Genomic DNA, 15444 nt, shown 5'->3' on the forward strand with positions numbered 1-15444 from the left:
TTGGGTTTTTGTTTACTTTTGTAGTATTAATATTGCAGTTTTATGCTTAATACTATGTGAAATGCCAGTTATACCAACTCACAGGCTTACTGCCAGCTTTTGCTCTCCTTGATTCCTGTGGAAATCAATGCTGTATCCCTGCAAGCAGAAGAAGGTGATTTAAAGCACCTCCTCATTTTCAGAAAGTAAATGTCCATTTCCATGGAAACAGGAGTGGCAGCCAACTGTAGAGCTGTTAAAATACTTCTGTTGGCTTAGGCTTGTAAATATGATTTATTTGAGGATCTAACTGACTTCTGATCTACAGGATTGTAAATGCTGGTAAGAGGAGATTAAAGTACAAGTAAATTAACGCTTCCTCCCCAACTTAATGCTGTTTGTGGGGTTTTTTCTTCAGTGGGTAAAATGATTTGAGGGTAATCTGAATTGGCTGTCTAGACCAGGGGTCGGTATGCTGAGATTTAACTTACTCACTTCTATTTATGGATCTGTGTGCCTTTGGTACTTTTAAAAGTCAATAAAACTGCCAGGATCCCTGTATTTTTTTAATATACTATTCTGATGTTTTTTCTTCTTCCCTCGCTTCAGCTTCAGCTGCCTCAGAACACCACTAGGCCAGGACTGTCAAAGAGCAATAGTTTTTCCAGTCAATACTATGCATTAAGGATGAAATGCACCAGTGATGTGGCCATTGGCTGCATTCAGTATTTAAGCTCTGAGTTGGAGGCCATACAGGGGGAGCTATTTGCACAGTAGCCACTTTGTCAGGAGCTCTGCACATATCCTGGGTGCTTCAAAAAGAGTCTGTGCTGATTGAGAAGAGGAATCATCAGATCCATGTTTAGGCAAATGTGTTGGCTGCAGTGTAAGTGAGGTGAAGTGGCCACTATTGTAGCATAGATAGTAACCCTGGGACAGAGAGGGTTTGTTTTGCAGCCTGACACTCTGGTTGTAAGTGGAGAGGTGTGTTTCAGCTGTCCAGCCCACTTTCATCTGTATAAGCCAATCACTCAGGATTTATGCAGATTTGTATTAAATTAATTTTTTAAACCTCGATTATGCCTAGGAATTCAGATTGCCTGTGATTTAGTCTTACAATGTCTTCGATGCTTTTTTAACCATGGATCAATTATGTATCCACGGCCCGAGTCTTGGCTCCAGCCACCAGAGGAGGAGCAGCCGCCGTGGCCACATGGCCCTGGCAGCCTGAACAGCTACTGTTGCCATGCGGCTCTTGCCCCGGCTGCTGGAGGAGGAGTGGCCACATGGCCTAAGTTCCAGCCCCGGCTGCCAGAGGAGCAGCTGCTGTGACCTCAGTCCTGGCCACAGTTGCCAGAGGAGCAGCTGCTGCGGCCACGCAGCCCAAGTCCCATCCCTGGCCACGGGAAGAGTGGCCCCGGCCCCCAGAGGAGCTGGGCAGTTTCTACATAGCCTGGGGAGTTGGAGACAGCAAAGAGCTGCCTGGCTGAGTCCCCATGTGCCCACCACCACCACCACTAGCAGCAGCTCACCTTCCACCAGCTCACAGCTACATGGCTCTGAAATGGAGTTTGGGTGGAGAAGGGGGAGAGCATCAGCCGCTTGCACACAGCCCAATCTGCAGCCTCCCCTTGCTGGCCCCTGTTCTACACCAGTCTTTGTAGTTATCCCCAAATGTGGTCCAAAATGCATTTATGTGTAGGCATGGGAAATATGGGCACTTGCTGAGACTGTCATGGCTCTATATGTGGTTTAAATTATTTTAATTTTCTGAATAGCAAACAATCCAAGTGGCCAAGAGGTAATCATATAATTTTTTTAAGTTTTCTTTATTGTTGTCCCAGCTAGTTAACTAGTAGTTTTAGACGTCAAAAACTATTGATCAGCAAGAAGACATTAGCTGAGACTGATTAGTGTAACCCTGTGACAAAATATTTGACTCTTGGCCATATTTTTTTTTCCTCACAGAGGTTTTTTGAACACCTGCATCTAACACTGATATAATTTTAATTAAATTGCTCTTAACTGTTCTCAGCAGATCAGTGTCGTTCCCTTCTTATTTGAAATGTTTAAAATGATTCCATAGGTCAATGCGTATTGCATTTGAAGCACCTCTTCTTTATGGTTGTCTGCCATGCCATTGGAAGCAAACGGGTTGTGTGCTGGGAGCACTTCTTTTAAATAGGCAGTGTCTCTTTCAATATTTACATATTTATTACTTTTTTACAATATTACACTTTTTATACCTTAATCTCTATGTAATATGGAATGTAAAAATAACTTAAGGAAATGAAGCAGAAATGGCTAAATTTTCCAGCATATTACTGTGTCATATGACACCCCATAACAGTCTGTGTATAAAGTGGGAATGAACAATCTGTTGGAGGTATCATTTGAAAAGAAAATTCTAATTTTCAAGTAAATTTGAATGTCTCAAAGTTAGATCACTGTGCATATATCTCTTAAAGCTTTTTCTTTAAAAAAAAACAAACAACTTTGCAAGTTGTCTCCTTAAAATTCCTAATTTAATAGCAAGGCTTTTATATTAAAGATCTCTGTGTCACTTTTTGGGGTACAAATTGTATGTAAAAATTTGCTTTTTCTCTGTATGTAGTTGCGTAGCATGAAGCGGCATTCTTGTAAATAAGGAAACAAATAGCTATATTCTTTCTTCATATGCATTTTTGATCTTTCCTGTTAGGAAGTACTTGCCATTCTTTATGGGGCTGGAAAATAAAAATGTGCTTCTTTTTGACAAAAGGTGCATTACAGACTCTGTGCAGCTGCATGGTTAATTGAATTTCTGTCTCTACCAGAAGCAATTCTTGTTTAATGTGACACAGCTTTGTGCACATAGAAAAGCCTTTCACAGACTGCCTTTGACGTGATTTGTTTACAGCAAATAGAAATATTTTTAAACAATAAGAGGTCAATTGAGAAGGTTTGGAATTTTATTATTTGTGCACTTCTTGTTTTCTAGTTGTAAATATTAAAGGATAATTATAAAGGGGTAAGAATCCCTTTTAAAAGATGCAAATCAGATAATCCATTAGATCATGTGATGGTCACTGATTGCAAAAGCATCTTTAGGGATAGATGCAGAAAGTGATTACTGAACACATGCGTTGTGTTTTGATGGTTGCATTAAATGTTCATTGGCTGTGAGAGATTTATTTAAATAAAAAAACAGGCCAGAGCCTTTGTGAAGAGAAGGGGAGAAAAAAAAGAACCAAAGTCTAATAGTCTGCACACCATTACTGTTTAAGCTGGAGTGATACTGGATAAGATTGAAAGCAGTTTTCTGCAAGAGGTAGGACTTGTATTTTGAAATGGTGTAGCAGCTGTTGGCTATTGCTGCATAGAACTGCAGATCTGACAGGGTCACACAGCGCTCTGTCTTCATGCTGCACTGGATTGAGGGTGGCGCAGGCACATACAGTTACTCATATAGTTGCTGTTACTTGATCTGTTGGTTCATTCAGAAAGCTCCCAGTAGCATCTACATTTTATAATGGCTGTTGGGGATGGTGAGTAAGATTTTATGGTTATACGTGTCCATTTTTTGTGTACGTTCATGTGAGCTGAAACCACCCTTTAGTCTTTTAAATATTTTGGACAAATATTAATGCATGTTTTCTGTGGGCTAATTATTTTTGTAGCTTTGCCATTTTTAGTGGTTTTTGAACTGATAAAATAGAGAATAGCAATTTGATTTGCAAGAGATTAAGTCTGTTGTTTTTTGTGGTGGTGGGAAGGAATGGGCCAAAGAGGACATGTTGTGTATGTAAATGAGGGGGAAACATTCCAAATGCTTTATAGTGAGAAGTCAGCTTTTGGAGCAATGACAGATTCTTTTGAAGCAATGTTTGACCATATTAAGTGCATCTAAGTCTTCAGTATGACAGGTTGACATCTTATCCTGATGTGCTTAGCATCAACTGAAGTTCCATCATGCAAGGATAATACAAACACCTAAAAACATTCACCTTAGTAAAACAGTTTGGTAAATTTTTTATTTTAAAATCAGGTCTTTGGACTTTTGTGGCATTTTGAGCAATTGGAGTAGTTATTTTCAGATAAATTAAATATTTCCCATGTGCATTTTGTGTTTTGACTTTTGTCTATGAAATGGAAAAAATGCTACTACCTAAGTGTTTATTTTAATAGAACTGAGTGATAGGTACAGAATATAGTGTTGTGTTTATATATTAGTAAGCATATCTAAAAAACATTAAACAAAAGAAAAAAAAATCCTAACCAATACTTTAGGGTATTAGTAAAAGTCACGCTTTTAGAGCTAAAATACAGGAAATAAGTGGGATGTTATTTTATTTTCTTCATCTCTGATAGCATTGTTACATAAATCAGTATGAATGGTCCAGTATTTGGTTTGGCTTTGATTAGATATAGTGCATGTGGTATAGCTTGGTTTTGTGTACTTTTGCAGTTTTTCCTGAGGTGGTTGCATAACTGAGTAGCCTTGATAAGGTTCTTGTAATTATATGGTTATTTTCAGACAGATGTTCAAAAGGCTCATCTGACTTACAATATGTTTTAAATCTCAATATTCAAATTTAATTAATTGTCATTTAATTTAAATATTGTATGTGGTTCTGTGTTAATATGTATATGTATAACTTTGAAGATGATTTTAAAGGCAACTTGATATTTTTATCTTGCTAAAACATCTACATGGGTATCCCAAAAGATGTTCTCCTTTTCTAAGTTATCTTGAAAGTTTTCTATAGGACGCACGTTTTTGGATATTCATCCTTTCAGCTAGCAGCTGAATTATAATACACTCAGAATATCAGTTAAAATTGCTGTATTATATTTCTAGAAATATTGTCTATTACTTTTTAGCATAAAAGGAAAACTACCCGTTACACTTGCAGCGATGTTTTTCTTGAGCCTGAGACACACTTTTTTCCTGTTGGTAAAATTGTGTTTGACCTTTAAACACTGCTGCTTTACTTTTTCTTTTCTGTAACCCAGCAAGTTCCATTATTTTCCTCAAAAAAAGACGGTGGGTTTATTTATGGAACTCAGCAGATTTTTAACAGTTGCATTCCGGGTTTTTATGTGGTATACCTTTAGCTATGTTTGTTTTTCATGTAAGATATCTCTTATGCATGCTGTAAATATGAGTTGTGGTAATTTATATATCTCAAGGGCATAAGCTCGAACATGTTAACAAACAAACATATTCCTTCAACAAGGATACAGGATTTTTGCAGCTCTGTGATGATTGCATGTTTATAGAGTTGGGGGTGGATCTGGAGCTCTTCTCTGTATAATTCATTCGTCATTAACACAAGAACTAAGAACAAAGTACTGTTCAAGCAGACAGCTGACATTCCGTGTAGGAGCTTTGAGCAATAATGTCAGATACAATTAACAGTGTGTAGGATGATTATGTAGCAATTTGTGTTGCTAAATCTACTGCTTCATATGTCCAAGGAATTCAATCTTCTGGTATTGCATAGTGGAATGATTAGGATAAAGAAAAATTAGTAACTGTAGAGTAAACTTGATCCCTTTTAATAATATAAACATAGTGTTTACCATGTTGGTTTTGTGTGTTCTAGATAACCTGTGCCTCCTAGTAAACATAGGCTAGTATACACTTCAAATATATTTTTTAAGAAACTAAATGTAATCCGGGTTTAAAATTCTCAGGGTACAGAATATTAACTTTTTTCCTTTTGTAACAAAGATGTAATTCATTAAGTCAGCCAGCATATTGATACTGTTTGTTTGCAATTTGTGAAAACCATACAATATCTGATATTAAAGTTCAGCTATGTACAGTTTTAGCTTGAGAATTTTGTGTTGGGATACTGGTACTTCAGAAGTGAATCTTTTGGGGACAGTCTGGCTTATTGTAAAAAATTTTTGCGATTCTGCAGTTATCTCCAGAATACGAATAGAAAGATATGTTAAAATATGTGATTACTAGATTTTGAGCCGTAATTATATTTACATTTCAGTTCCAATCCTCATAATATAGGGTGAGTTAGGGGATTTTATTTGCTTTGAGGTCAGTTGTCTCAGGGTTTCCAGTGTTTTGTGTGAATGCAAATATTTACAAAAAAGAGTGCATCTTAGACAACATAAATGTTCAGTTGTCACTGTATAGATTATTATTGTCATTGGCATACATTCTGTCTGTGTTTTGAAGGCATTTCACATATTTGGGGATTGTAGATGAATGATTGATTTGGAAATCAGATTTTGAGGCTAATGAGGAGAATAAGTCAAGAACTGTTTTTGGCACTGGATTTCTTGTGAGCTGTTCCTTGAAGAGGATAATGCAGCTGTCTTCATCTGCTGATAACCAGATTAGGGTTTTTAGACTGTAGCTAATATAATTGTAGTATACTACATGATCAATGCAGGGTGCACACCCTTCTTCCTAGTTTGTAATTTAGTGGTTTCATTAAGATTCTGTCATATTGTTGGCTGCTATTTACTAGTACAGTTTTGTTTTTTGTCTTTTCAGAGGCACTGGGCTGCCTTTTGAACAGAAAAACTGGGATATGGATAAAAACTCATTCATAGATAAAACTAGAAACGTGAAAGGGGGGAGGGAATTAAAGCCACACTTCTTTTAGTAATACACCTAGGTCATTGAGGGCTATCTAAAAACATAATCAGATTTGCCAGAGAACACATTTGTCCACACATTTGAACATATTTGTATTTTTATTATACTTGTATCCATCCTTCCCTCTATCTAAGTCTGAAGTGTCAACTCCTGGTTTGTACTAGAAATGTAAAAGGTTAATTAGTTAACTGGTAAGACTCACCCTTAACGGTGAGTGGCACAGCAAGGCTATGTCTATTCTGCATCCTCTTGCGCAAAAAAAATGCGAATGAGGCGAAGCATGGAATATCGCTCTCGTACCTCGGTGTTTTCGTACCTCGGTACCTTCGGTGGTCTGGACTGTCAGTGTCAGCGTCGTCTGGTCAGGGTTGTCCTGGCGCGCTCCTGACAGGACCTCTGCTCCGTTGTTAAACTTTCGGCTGCGTGCGTAACAATCGGTACTCCCTTTATCTAGAGTGTTAGACCCCGTGCACTTGGGTCAACACAAAAGATCTCTGAGAGGCCCCGGAAACGACAGATGCAAGCAAGGTTTGAAATCAATCGAGCAGGTTTATTGTCAAATGCGAAGCTCTACCAGTTGGTAACAGAGATCAGTACAATGTTACACCACTGGGCACTATGGCCCGCGTTGACAAGGTACCAACACCGGGCAGGCCTATTGCCATATAACAAATATTAACAGCAGTTAGTCAAAGTTAAGCTACTGTGCACTCTGTAAGTTTAGGCAATGACACCTGCCGTTCAGGCGCCTAGTGCGCCCCCCCCAAGGTCGGCCGGAGAGCACCCTCTGCGGTGTCCTTTTATAGACAGGTACAAACAACTTACATCATTTCTTTACGTACCAGGTTACCACCCTCTGTTGCTTAGTTACCACCCCTCACCTTATGGAAGGGGGGCTTACTTACTATCCTTCATGCTGTCAATCTCGACCCAGTCCTGAACCTAGGTCGGTATGTGCATTAGTTTTTAGGGAGTTTTTGTACCAAGACGTTTCTTCTTAAGATGTTCCATTACTCCCCTTTGGCTCACAGTCTGTACCCAGTGCCTCCCTGTGTCCTTCCATGCTCGACCTAACTTACACAATCACACAGTTATCAATAGGGCCTCTTTCTTGGCTCCTGTTACTGAACCAAAGTCTTGCTCACTAGATTGCAGGCCTGTTGCTGTTTTCATGTTATAGGCCTCTATTTAGGCCTGCTGACTCCATGTTACTGACCTCAACTTACTACAATCGCCACGCCTCATTTGCATAATTAATTTGGCTCTGTTTTTGCCCAAGAGGCTTTTGTGCAAGAGCTGTTCCTCCTCTTTTTGTGTGTGCAAAAACCCCCTCTTGTGCAAATACGGAGCCTTATTAATTATGCAAATGCGGTGTGGCGATATTCCACACTTTGTCTCATTTGCCAATGTGTTTGTGCAAGAGGCTATAGTGTAGACCAATGATCCCTAACACGGTGCCCGCGGGTGCCATGGCGCCCGCGGGGCATTTGTGTGCGCCCGCCAAGTGCTCGGGGCTGGTGCCAGAGTTGGCCCCGGGCGCATGGCGCACGGTAAGTGCCGGCCCTGGGAGCGCCGTGAATTGGCTGCTCGCGCTCTGGGTGCGCGGCGCATGGGGGAAGTGCCGGCCCCGGGTGCGCAGTGCATGAGGGGGCCCTGCCCCCCGGCTATGGGGGCCCCCGCCCCTGGACACGTGGCTGCCCCGCCCCCGGGCACGCAAGTGTCTCCGCCCTCTGGTGCCCGGCAGGTGAACGGCCACGCCCCCGGCGTCCACAGGTGAACGGCCACGCCCCCGGCGCCTGGCAGCCTCAAATGGTTGGGGACCACTAGTGTAGACATAGCCTTGTTGTGCCACTCACCATTAACTAATTAACCTTTTGCATTTCTAGTTCACACCTAAAGTTGACACTTCAGACTTAGGTAGAGGGAAGGATGGACACAACTATAGTCTTTTCCTTGTGTTCTGGTGGGAAGTGTGTGAATTGTTGGAAAATAGAGACTGTTAAAAGTGGTGTTGTGAGATCTGTGCTTGTTTTTGTGAGGTACGTAACTAACCTAGGACTTTGTTGTACCTTCCTGGTGTCTTCAGCTTTTGGAAAATGATGTACTGAAGGAGGCAGATTTGTTTTATTCTATTTCTTTTTGGTGGTCCAAACTTGCTCCTTTTCTTGGAGGTGCTGGTATGAATTGTTTAGATGGTGATCCACACTTATGAAGTTTTGAGATGGCCAGCTAAAATGGGCCATCCCCTCTCACAACCAATCAGGGAATGAGAAATTAGCTTTTGCGTACTTGCAGCTATAACTGGAATTTTCCAGACTCTGTGCAATACAAATTTGTACATGAGTTGTGTAGGGTAAGTTAGGCCATAATTGTTGCAACAGCCATCTTGTAATATATCTTGAATGCCAGAGTATTCTGCCCCTCCCTCTATATGATATTCATGTTTTGGTAATCTAGTAGCGAATTAAAATATAGATCTTATCCCCAATTTAAAGTGAATTAAAATGAATAAAAAATAAATGTGCTTCCTTCTACCTTTCGAACAATCTGCCACTCAGATCAAAGGAGACTGACAAACTTCTGGAAAACTGCAGTGTTAAGGAGATGGTTAAATGGGAAGGCAGTAATATGATGAGGAATAAAGTTAAACTTTCAAGCATAGGAGACATTGTAAAAGTAGGAAATAGTAATACAACTTCCAGGAAGATGATATGGCAGGAGCCCAAATAATGGGCGAAGGAATTAATGAAAGCAGAGAAGCAGAATTGGCAGCAAAAAAGGAATGAGTGTTTGAAGTGCTATAAACATGGGCACTGATAGCTTGTTCTTGATGTGAAAGGGAGAAGGATTTGAAGAAGGAAGTACTGTGATAGGTTGGGAGCTGACTGTAAGCAGCTGGACTGATGCAATATAAAAAATTAAAAGGCCAAAGAAGTTCTGCATTATTTAAGGCCAATTATTGTGGAACAGAACTGATTAAGAAATTATCAGTGAACTGGAAGTGAGACTGGTGAGAGACTGAAAATATAGGAGAGGTGGTAGAGAACCCAGTGAAAGGTAAGAAAGATGTAAGAGAATGGAAGGAGAGAGAAGGAAGAGGAAATATTGAAGCCTGCTTAGAAAAATATACCTTAATATACTGTAGGCAAGAAAAAAGAAAATGTAAAGTGAAGCTAAGAAAGGGGAGAAATTGTTTTAAAAATGAAAGAGGGAGAGATGTAGTACTTTAACTTTTTTGTAAAAATCATAGAAAGTTGACTTACATATTTTGGAGCAGTTCCACAGACTTCAGTGATGAATCAAGGTCTTATGATATAAGGTATTATACAAACGTGAAATAAGATTGCTCTTGCCTCAGAGAACTTACATTTTTAGTATATGAGAGACAGAAGGAAACTAAAATCAGACATAGGGGAGGATGAAGCAGCAATAAAGATGTTTATTTGGCATGTTGCAGGCTGGTTGGTCTTTTAAGAGACAAAAAGGATTACAGTTAGTAAGAGAAGCTGCAGAAGACTGGTTGGCTCCTCTGATAGGTCCTGCAGAAAGCTAACTTTTCATCCTCAGTCAGACAGCCTGGCAGAGAACTGAGGAGGGTTGTAGGAGGGAGACTGGGTTCTGTGACTCACCTTGGAAGAAAGGCTTCCAGAGAGGAAAAGCTGGAATGTGAGGCAGCCCTCTGCAAGAAAGCAAGAACTGAGAGCTGAATCAAGGAGAGGTAAATGGCCCTTTCATTTTTTTTCAATTGGTATTGTTTATTTCATTACCAGCACTTTTCTGGGAGGTGGAGAAGAGAGACTTAGACAAGATAAATAATACCACAGGGGGACACCACAGATTGTGGCATAGGCTGATCCTGCCACAACTGACAGGAGAATGTGGGGAACAGTTTGTCTTCTGGAAGAGAGAAAACTGACCTTGGTACTTGTGTCACAGCGTAACTAGCAGTATTCACAGAACGGTATTGCCAAGCCATTATTGAGTCTCTTGTAGACAACATAACAGACTAATATTGAGCATAGTTCAGAAGAACAATGTTGTAATTATGTTGAGGATCCTTACAAGGGGCACCTCATATGTATGGGGCTACAAGGAAGAAGTATGAAGTTGCTATTGGAAACATTAGACTAACAAATCATGAAGGTTGCCATCATAAATAAAACAGTCACTGTTCAATGTCTTGGTGGCATGCCAGTCAATAGATGAAGCATGACAAAGCTAGTAAGGACTTATTAAAGGTAAAGTAACTCAGTATAGTAGAAATGTGGGAGCCTCTGAGAGGGTGGAGGGGTGATGCAATCCAGTAACAAGCCAAAATGATTCTTAGCAGTGATTTAAATGAAGTTATTGCTCCTAGATGGCATTTGTCAAAGCAAGAGAGTAGGGGACCACCTTGTTCAAGATGCAAGAGGAATTTTAGATTTGGGGACTGAGGAAAGACAGGATTGTAAAGAGGTTTTGTAGTAGGATTTGAACACATGGATATGTGTGCGCTTTGAAAATGCTGAGTGAAAGAATTCCCAGATTAGAATCGAATGAAAGTAATAGTATTGTCTATTGTGATGATGAAAGGAGAGTACACAATACATAACTGTTTTGTCATAAAATTACAGTGGGTTTTGCTTGAGAATGTAGCACATGTTTCAGCCTCTTTACCAGACAGGCTTGGGGTTGTAGGTGTGTGATAAACTTTAATGCTATGACATGGACAAAGACTTCGTTGGCAAGAATAGAAAGGAAAAGTTTATCCTTTTCCAGTGGTACAGAGGAAAAAGTGATGGAATATTGAAGCTTGGATGTGTAGGAGGAAGAAGAGAAGATGTCTTTAGTGCTAATGAGCATGTGGAATTGGTAAGGTGGTGATGAGTGTGGGAGGAAGAGGTGAGTCAGCATGCCAGGTCCTGTTACTGACACTCTTATTTAATCTTACCAGATACCTGTTGCCGGTGTGACTGCTCTGTGGTAACCATTCCAAGTCTGCAACCTGGTTAGCAGGCAAAGCATATTTTCCCTGCATTCCATGAGAATCAACTAAAGCATCGTGAAAGAGTCATGTGTCAGCCATGCTTCTCTTTATGTGAAGTATGAATGCAGGTTTATCAGAGTAGTTTGGAAAGAAATACTTGAGAAGGAGAGGGGGATATATTTATTCAAGAGGTATTGTGGAAAGGGGGAGAGAACATACATACTATAGCATGTTACCAAATCTATAAAAAACCAATGGGGTAAAGTTGTTTCAAAGAACTGGCTTAAAGAATCTTTAATAAAATATATTTATTGCAGTGGTATTGTAATTTGTCATTCTCCTTTAAGAGCTGTAAGCAAGAATGATCATGGCAAGGTGAAGTTCAGGAAAATGTACATTGTAATTAATTAGCAATTTTCTAGAATCTGTAATAAACAATGGATGACAAATGAACAATGGATGCACATAGATGGGCATCAAACTCCAGATCTGCTGCATATAGATAATCAAAGCCATACATTCACTCCCTCCTCCATTTTTTGTTCTGATTTTTAAGAAGGCCATGATGAGATGAATGTAATGCACCAAATGAAAAGGATGGTAGATATTCTTCAATGCCTCCTACTGGATCAAGGCAAAACAGGACAGCACCTCTTTATGACTATAGGAATATGCCATAGGAAGAATATTCCTTAAACTATCCAGGGAGAAGAAAAATGGAGGATAAAGCTGGAGAACAGAGATAATTGGGGATAATTAGACTCCGGCAGCTCCTTAGGATTCTCATTCTATCCAGGGTCACCAGGCACATGCTTCCTATTCTCATCTTCCTCATGTTCTTCAGACTCTCCAGACCTCAATTACATTGATGTGATAGATGATTTTTACTGTTAAGCCCATTGAGATTTTTCCCCTCATTGGAATTGTTGCAAATTGTGTAATTTTATATAGATCAATAGAAAATGCTTCCATACCTGAAATGTTTTAATAACTGTCAAAAGTGTCAGAATTATACCATTCTCTTGCTCTCTCACTCCTCTTCCTCATATGAGAATTAAACATAATCAGGAAGCTGATGAGAATACGAATTCTTGCTTAACCTATGTCCCACAACAGCTGTGACTAGCCGTGGATTAGGGGTGTTAAATTTTGATTAATCATCTAATTGAGTAGTTGATTAAATTTCATCGACCACTTGACTAGTCGATAAGGGGTGGAGCGCTTGCTGTCCCTCCTGTGCCTTTGCCTTTTTAATGACAGAGGCACAGCTGGGCACTCAACTGCCTAGTAAGCCTATGCTTATTGGGTAGTCGACTAGTTGCTTTTATCCCTATTGTGGATATTAGTTCTTCTTAAAGGAATTGCTCCCATTGGGACTCATTTTAGGTGTCTTGATGCCCTGTAGTTGTAATAAAAAATTTGTGGTAGCAGTGCTCAGTTGGGCTGTACACACACTTGAAGTTGTCTCATGCCACTCTGAGCAGTTACATAGTGGTGCACAGTCCCGTGTCTGTCAGTTCCTTCTCTACTGCTTTGTCTTCAGTCAGAGCAATCAGCTTTCTTACCTCAGATTATATTTATAGTAGATAGGGAAACTAACACTATCAGTATGAACTATATCCATGCCTTACTATAGTTTCTTTCACATAAAATAAAAAAATAAATTTTACCTCCCCCCTACCCCCCTCTGGCAGGGTATGGTCTTAGCCTCCAACAGCCACCCCAGAGCCTACACATCCTGTCTCAACCCAACGAGGGTACTGCTAGACTGCAGGAGTTTTTCAGGATTCCGGAGATATCCCAGAAAAACTCTTCTGCATCCAGGGATGCGTTTGTTCTTCCACTTCTTTTAGTGGAAGAGCAAACATGATCTTTTGGTGACCCCTATATTTCTCTTTCCATGAGGAATAAGGGGGCTTCCAAAAGAAGGGGGTTTTCTGACATTTGGTCCAGTGTAGACAGGCCAAATGTTGAAAAAACTTCTTCCTACAGAAGAATTGTGGAAAAAAGCAGCAGTATAAGGTTGGGGATAGCAAGTGACGGAGAGGAGAACAGAGTGGGCGGGGCTTCAAGGAACGGGTGGGGTGGTACATCTTGGCTTGTTCTCTCATTTAAAAAGTGATCTTGGGTGTAAAAAGGTTGGAGGCCACTGTGTTAGAGTAACTGAGAATGTTAAAACACAGAGAACAGCTTCCCTGGGATTCAGCTTTAGTTGCAATATACGGGGGGTGGGCATAAGGACTCAGCACAGAGAAAAGTAACCAGACAACAACAAGAAAAAAATAACTTAGTCATGTCTCTCTAAAATATTCACTATCTACTCACATATTCATAGTTCTAAGGTTCAGTCCTTTTCCAGGGATGGGTACCCCTGCCTGGTTCAGTTCATCTCCTCCCCCCTGTGCCGCCGCCTGCTGTTCCTGGTTTGAACTCCTAAAAGAACTACAACAGGCAGATTCCTTTCCAATTCAAATCTCAGTACTTTTTTCCCATTGGTTCACCTGGTTCCCTGCCAGCAGTTCCTAGATACCCACTATTTTGGATTTAACTATTTAGTTACTGAATACTCAGATGTTTAGAAAAGGATAGTAACCCTCCCATCCATCTCACATGCAGATCCTGTCTCCCGCTCGTTTACTCTCATGATATCCTTATCTTGTCAGACAACATCACTGTGGTTTTCCATATGAAGAAAGTGGGAAAGGTGATCTTCCGTGCTCTGTGTAGAAGTGATCAATGTCTGGAATTAGTTCATCAAACATCAAATCTTCTACTTCTAACATATCTGCCAGGGATGCAGAGTTCTTGCAGACTTGCTTAGCAAACACTTTGCAATCTTTCATGAATGGGACCTTCCATGGTATGGTACTATGCAATGTCTTTGAACAGTGGGGGATTCCTACCAGAGGTAGAGCTGCTTCTCAGAACAACAGCATCCATGCCATATACAGTTTCAGGGAAGCCCTTGGATATTGCTTCTGGGACAATATTCTTCTGCCCTAGTAGTTGAGTTCTTCTGCTCCACAGTAGCTCCTCATCACCACCTTCTGGCCCAGACATTCGGGTTCCTTAGTCTCTGCTCCATGTCATTTTGTCCTTCAAGTCCCCTCCTGAACATTGCCAGTTTCCTGATCCAGCACAATGGTAGAATCAAGTGCCCCAATCCACATTCACTCAATCTCAGGGTAGGGCATCTTCTCTAGAGTGGGCATATGCTTCCGCTGTACAAGACATTCTCTCTAAGGATGCGTCTAGACTACATGGCCCCGTCGACATGAAATAGTTTACTCAGCATAGTCAAAGAAGCGGGGCTTTAAATAATCCCCATTTCATTATAATAAAAATGGCCGCCGTGCTGTGCCAACGATTAGCTGATCCGGCACAGCGCGGCAGTCTAGATGTGGCCGTTGTCGACAGCTCTGGTAAACCTAGGCTTCCCTTGTCGACCACGCCACGTCTAGACTGCCGCGCTGTGCCATATTAATTAATAAGGCTCCGTTTTTGTGCAAGAGGCTTTTGCGCAGGAGCTGTTACTCCTTGGGGGGAGGGGGGGAACGGCTCCTGTGCAAGAGGGGATTTTTGTGCATTAATGGAGCCTCATTCATTATGCAAATGAGGCACAGCGATATTCCTCGCTTCGTGTCATTTGCATATGTTTTTGCACAAGAGGGGGCAGTCTAGACATAGCCTTAGTTAATATTTTTTTTAATCCAGCAAGTGGAGAATGGTGATAGAATGTGCTTTTAGGCATTTAAAGGGAAGATTTGCAGTTTATTGCCTAGGTTAGACCTCATCAAAACCAATATTCCCATTGTTGTGACAACCTGCTGTGTGCTCCATAGTACAGGTTGGACCTCCCTGGTCCAAGATCTGCGCAGTCCCAAACCAGGGA

General features: G+C 40.7%; 1 protein-coding gene across 28 annotated transcripts in view; it reads left to right on the plus strand.

Moving 5' to 3' along the window:
• CLASP2 (cytoplasmic linker associated protein 2) overlaps positions 1–15444 on the plus strand; it is a 261567-nt gene that overhangs the window by 80549 nt on the left and 165574 nt on the right. The window contains exon 1 of one of the 28 annotated variants that reach the window (XM_075921832.2): positions 3012–3506. The exons of the other annotated variants lie outside the window; for them this stretch is intronic. Within the exon in view, the coding sequence (XP_075777947.1) occupies positions 3491–3506 (16 nt within the window). The 5' untranslated portion in view covers positions 3012–3490. Of the gene's footprint in view, positions 1–3011; positions 3507–15444 lie in introns of those variants that run through there. 28 annotated transcript variants of the gene reach the window in all.

Source organism: Pelodiscus sinensis, chromosome 2 (genome assembly GCF_052426305.1).
Source record: "Pelodiscus sinensis isolate ZL-2025 chromosome 2, ASM5242630v1, whole genome shotgun sequence".
NCBI classification, from domain to species: domain Eukaryota; kingdom Metazoa; phylum Chordata; order Testudines; family Trionychidae; genus Pelodiscus; species Pelodiscus sinensis.